The sequence below is a fragment of the Aptenodytes patagonicus genome, chromosome 9, assembly GCF_965638725.1.
Source record: "Aptenodytes patagonicus chromosome 9, bAptPat1.pri.cur, whole genome shotgun sequence".
Taxonomy (NCBI): Eukaryota; Metazoa; Chordata; class Aves; order Sphenisciformes; family Spheniscidae; genus Aptenodytes; species Aptenodytes patagonicus.
In genome coordinates, this window is record NC_134957.1 from 23,863,136 (window position 1) to 23,868,987 (window position 5,852).

The 5,852-nt window shown below is 51.0% G+C and overlaps 1 protein-coding gene across 12 annotated transcripts in view; it reads left to right on the plus strand.

Moving 5' to 3' along the window:
- Nucleotides 1–3,945, plus strand: part of ZNF185 (zinc finger protein 185 with LIM domain) — a 57,288-nt gene extending 53,343 nt beyond the window's left edge. For all 12 annotated transcript variants that reach the window (XM_076347499.1, XM_076347498.1, XM_076347496.1 and 9 more), the window contains 3 exons: nucleotides 336–438; nucleotides 1,020–1,118; nucleotides 1,963–3,945. In XM_076347499.1, the coding sequence (XP_076203614.1) occupies nucleotides 336–438; nucleotides 1,020–1,118 (202 nt within the window). In that variant the 3' untranslated portion in view covers nucleotides 1,963–3,945. The remainder of the gene's footprint in view (nucleotides 1–335; nucleotides 439–1,019; nucleotides 1,119–1,962) is intronic.
- Nucleotides 3,946–5,852: the final 1,907 nt, after the last annotated feature.

Below are 5,852 nucleotides of genomic sequence, written 5' to 3' on the forward strand. Positions count from 1 at the left end.
GAGGTTTCAGCAAACTGTTAAACAGAAATGACTTTAAGGTTTTGCTTTTTTAGAATATTGGTATGTGTTTGTTGAAATGACAGCATGAAGTGTAAATGATCTTTGGAAAATACAGTGACATTGACTTAAAGATCTGTACTGCCCTGCTGTTGCGGTCTTTGCATCCCTGGGATAACACCTGTCCCTCTGTACTGTCACTTGACACAGTCAAACACATGTAGAAGCAGGCAGCTCATGGAGAGCGGTGCTGGTGTTAGGTAAGAAACCTCTGGTACCAGTGCTGGGACTGGAACCAGCTTGTGTTACAGAGGAATTCACTCTCTGTTCCTTCACAGGTCCAGTGAACCTGCTTGCAGTTACTGCAGCCGTGAGATCCGAGACTGCCCTAAGATCATAATAGAGCATCTTAACATCTGCTGCCATGAATACTGTTTCAGGGTAAAAAAAAAAAAGAACCTTAACTACTGACTGCCTTCTATGTGCTGCTGTGAAATGGAGGAGGAGGAGGGGAGGAGGAATCTTGGTGCAAATTCTGTCCTCAAACTTTCAGAGTAATGTATATAGTGTGTGCCAAATGCTTGCATTCACATCAGGACAAAAAAAGTCATGCAGTCACAGGTGTTGGTTGTGTCCCAAAAAGCTTTTCAGCTCCTCAAATAAATGTATATTAGAAGAAGGAGAATTCTTTATTGTCATCTGATAGAATAGCAGCACCCTCTTTCCTCATGTCCCTGTCCTTGTGGCAGACTTGCTCATTTGTGGCCTTTGTGCCCCAGTGCAGGTCTTGCTGAACCTCTCAAACCTTGCAAAGTTTACAAGTGAACTTTGTGGAAATGGTGAGTGTGGGAGGAGGAAGCCTGCAGTGGCATTTGTCTGTTGTAGAAAAGTTTAGCCTCAAACTAGGTCACTGCTTTGGCATCCTCACACCTTTATAAAGTGATACAGAGACTGTTCATTTCTCTGCCCCCTCCGTGCTGTCACTACAGCATGGTCCAACCACCTTGTTTTCCCTTTGGCAGTGTGGAATTTGCCACAAAGCAATGGGAGATCTTCTGGATAAAATATTCATCCACCGGGACATTGTCCACTGTGACAAGTGCTACGAGAAACTCTTCTAGGTGAGTGCCCCTTTACAGTGTCAGCATAAATGGCTGGATGAGAGAGCTCATGGAGTTTACTGAATGCAGAGCATTTAACCCTCACATTTACTGAGTGACCCATACAGGGATTTTCCTGTGGCTCTTTAGTGGGAAGCAGCGACCCTTGTTGCAGAATCAGCTAGAAACATGCTAGGGCTGGTCCCAGGGGTCTCGGTTAGAGCCAGAATCTCTGGCCGTATGTGATAAACAGGCTGTGTTAGCTTCACGTGGGGGAGACAAGCAGAGGGATGGCTTGAGTGAAGAGAGAAATGTCCCTTAGAGGTTGAGAGTTCTCTCTGAAGGTAATTAAAGAGTTCCTCCTTGCATCCTGCGCTAACCCGCTGCAGGGGGGTGGGTGCTGTTTGCAGCCGTAACGCTCCTCCAGCAAGGAGGCAGCGTGTCAGTGGCAGGTGCAGTTACTGCTTTACGTAAAGATCCTTTGAGATGAAAACCACTGGGAAAACTAAGGAGTTGTATGCTCTGTCAACAGATCAACAAGGAAGTAGGTTGGATATGGTTTTGTTTTGTCTGATTATCTGGATGGGGCAGGAGTCACCACGGTGGCAACCAGAAACCCTGCCCCTGCACTGAGATTATAAAAAGAGGCCTCCTTTCCTCCCTCTGCCTCATGATAGAGAGAAGGAGGGAAAGGGGCACCTGCCTCACTGCATACACGGCTGCTTTGTTTGCCTCTTAATGCAATGTGACTGGCCAGCCTTTTTCGTCCCATTCCTGCAAGTTCATCTGCTCCACTGACCTCTATAATGCAGTGTTTTGTGTGGTACCCAGCTCCTATGTTCACCTTCTCTTTATTTGCTTGCAGGGTTTTGCAAAGCTGGAGAAGGCAGCCAGTGGAAAGTCCTCAGCAGCACGTATCAGAATATATCTAGCAGTTCCTGACTGGCTAAGATAGCAGAATTCCTGCTTCCCCCCTTTCCTCAGGTTATTTTCCCTCTCGCTGCCTCATCACAATGAACGAGTTTAACATCCGCTAGTTTATGCTGTCAGCTGCGTACAAGACAAGTGCCAATGTTAACAAGATAGGGCAGTGTCATCTACGGAGATAAGTGGGCTGATTTTCCAAAGGTGCTGAGCCCCTCCGCCTGTCTTTAACTTCATTAAGATTCCAGAGTGCTCCCTGTGTTGGAAGTCAGGCAGAGCTCCTTAGGTCTGTCTAAGCTAATTGCGAGAAACCTTTTCCGATTTTTTTATTTTCTTTCATTTCTGCAATCAGGCTGCAGCTTAGTGTGTGTGAGCTGGCACAAAGCAAGCAGATACGAGAACTGTTAAAACACTAAATTTGGATTCTTGGGAGGGTCTGAATTTAGTTCTTAGCAAAAGCCTATTTCTGCTTCTCTCACCCCCAAACTCTGCCTAGAAATAGCTTCTGCCTGACTTCCATTTGCTTTCCATGGGCTTTCAGGAGGACTCGCAGACGCACTTTACTCTAATTGTGTGTCAGCTTTAATTTCCCTTTCCTGCCTACTCCCTGGTGGATTGCTGCAGCAGCATGTGTGTCTGCTGTCTGTTTGGGAAGATAACACTCTCTTTCACCTGGTAGTTTAACTTGGCCTCTGATGGTAGGTGTCTCACGGCCATAGAAAATGTGCCAGAGAATGGGTATCTCAATTGCCTCTCCTGATGAGGAGCACTGCTTGACTGAAATCTGAATTTCCCCCCCACCTCGCCAAGGCTTGCCGTAATGCCTCTCTTGTTGCTGTAAATTATTTACATCACAAATGCTCACTCACAAAATTGAACTTCTAGCAGATGCTGCACTTACTAAAAGTCAGAATCGCGTAATTTTAGCCCTTAATTCAGATGCTGAGGGGTTGAGAAAGCTGAATACCGAAACCTGAATGTCAGCCTCTATGCCTTAAAAGTACAGCTCTGAATGTGTCCAGAGAGTTACTGTTTTCTCTTTGACAGCATTAGGAAGGTCTGCAAAGCACCCATGTCAGTTCTGTAGTAGCTCTTACATGGAAATAGGTGATGGCAAAAGCTCTAATGCAGACTATTGTTAGCTAGATAATTCTTCACGCGCTTAGTGATGGACGCTGGCATGCATGCCAAAGCTTAGCAAGTTAGTGTGTTACAGCACAAGTGCTACTTAGCTTTTTTTTTAGGCCACTGTACCAGTTATTTAACCGAACTATAGGCATGACCTCAGAAGCAACTCCGTGAGGGGAACTCTAGTTGAGAGCAGTAACAGCTCCGCTACTGGCAAGCTTCAGGTTGGGACCTTAGAGCCGTGCCTGCGACAGGGGATTGGGCAGCTCCATTTTGAGCGTGTGTGGTACAACCGGGGGACCAACAGCCCCCTGAAATCCCAGTAGTCACGAAGGCGTGATTTTTAAAAATGACTACTGATTTTTGGCTGCCTACGTTTCCAAGTTATCAAGAGGTTAGAGACACGTTACTTTCTGAACAGAAGAGGGTCACAAGGCATCTCGTCTCCCCAGATCGCTCATTTCTGAAGACCGCGGCCTGCGGTTCCTTACTGGTACCTGTACCAGCCGTGGGGAATGACGGGTACGGCAGCTGTTACACGTCTCATTATGCCGTGGTCAAAGGGGGATTGTTTAAAATACCGAAACAGATGGGCCTGTAACTACAGAGGCACTTTGAGAAGATGATCTGCAGAAATAACGTATTGACTGATTCCAGAGTTCCCGATGGGTACGTGGCCTTACGGGGAACAGGATTTGTCCCATCATACGTTTTGCACCATCCCTCCTCAGCACTGCGTTTCCCTGTAGCGATTGTTTCACCTCAGTATACAGCTCTAATAAACAGTCCTAGCTCACGTGCAGCGTCCTCACCCGCGCCGGCGTATAACACGCTCCTGTTGTGTGCCCTTTGATCTGACGGCCTGTGTCGTGTTGTGCTGCTCAGTGGCCTACGGGCATGACCCGTTAGTAAAGTCACTGAATGCTTTGTTGGAGGATGTGGCAATGAGAGAGAGAAGAAACGGTACCAACGAGAAAGGGTATTCTCAAAGGGGGGGGGGGGTGTCTGCAAACTGGCTCGGCGAATATTCTCTACACAATTTTAAGTCTGGTTGCTCTAAAAACCTGCTATTACCCGGGGAAAAGGGAGCCTTGATCCACAGCGCACCACCCTAAGCGTGCTAGCGGGCCCCAATCTGAAAAATCGCCCCTCTGTCCAGACAGGGGTCTGGACTGCTGCTCTCAGAGGTCCTGCCCGTCCCTTCTTCACGCACGTCCTAGGGTCAGGCTGAGGAGAACTGCCGTCCTGCTGACACCTCTGTGTAGCATCGTCACAAAGGGTTCGATGGCGTGTGTCCCCCCCCAAAGACACGTATCACCCAAAAGGAACCTGCAGCTATTCTAAAAATAATATGCTTTAATTTGTTTTGGCCTGAACTTTGAAGAATTGCTGACCTACCCTTCCCTGCTCCACCCTCCTGAACAAAAAAGAAACAAAATTCTTTAAAGATGTAAATCTTCCTGTTTCCTGGTATCCCCACCTATTTGTGGAGAAGGGGTCATCTGCACACAGATTTCTCCTACCTGATGGATGAGGTCACGTATTTTCCACAGACACGAAAGAGATCTTATTTCGCTAGGGATCCTGCCGCTTGTGGGGACAAACCTCGACCAGATTATTTCACGTGAAGTCACATAAACGTATATAAAGGCTACAAGACGCGACGCTAGCGACTGAGCAGAGGTGGAGGCAAACCCGTCCCCGCAGCGCGGCCCCTGCGTGGTGGCACCGAGCGCCGTGCTTTTGGAGGTACCATCTTTCGCGCAGACTAAACCTTCCCAGAGCAACTTTCACGGCTGTCGGTGCTAGGCCTGGTGTTCAAGCCGACTTACAAGAAAAAATAGATTCTGCTTATAGCACTCGTCCTCGATGGCTGCAGGAAGATACCCAACACCTATCAGAAGATGCCAGAGGGTGTATTTGGGTCCCACACACACATTTTGGAGGAGGACGTGAAAAGACTGACGATGTATTTATTGTCGCCTGCTGAAACCACGTCCCGAAGAGACGTGGCGCTTACCATAGCTTTGGCAGGTCCCGGCTAATCTTTATTTCGCCTATTTCCTTCCAGGACTGTATGCACAAGGGGAGACCCCTTCTCCCCCTCACCCACCAGCCCCTGCCGGCCAGGGCTCCTCCCCAAAGAGTCAAGCTTTAGCAAAGCCTTAGTGAGCCCTAGCAGAAGACCACGGCCCCACGGGCAGCCTCCTCTCCTCCCGGCCCACGCTGCGCCGTGCCCGCACACAGGCGCGGCGGGCAGCGCCGGGCCGGGCCGGTGACCCGGCCGCGAAGCCCCGCGGGAGGGGACAGGACGGCGTCCGCGCCTTCAGCCCTTTGCCGCGGGGAAGGCAAGCGGCAGCCCGCACGGTTTGAAATCCCCTTCGCGCTGCCGGAGCGGCGCAGGCCCCGGCAGGGCCAGGGCCCGGCCGTGACAGGGCCGGGGCCGCGATCGCTTCCCCGGGACCCGCCGCCGCCGCCTCAGCTACACCCCCCCCCGCGCACGCGCAGACACCCCCCCCCCCCCCCCCCGCCTCCCCACGGGGGCGCGCGCGCGGCAGCGGCGTTGCGAGCGAGCGAGGGGGCGGGGCCCGAATGCGCGCGCGGCGGCGACTCCCTCCCGCCGTTTGCGAGCGAGGCTCCAGGCGTCGCCGGAGAAAGGCGGCGGCGGCGGCGGCGCGGGCGCCCACCCACCCACCCGTCGGC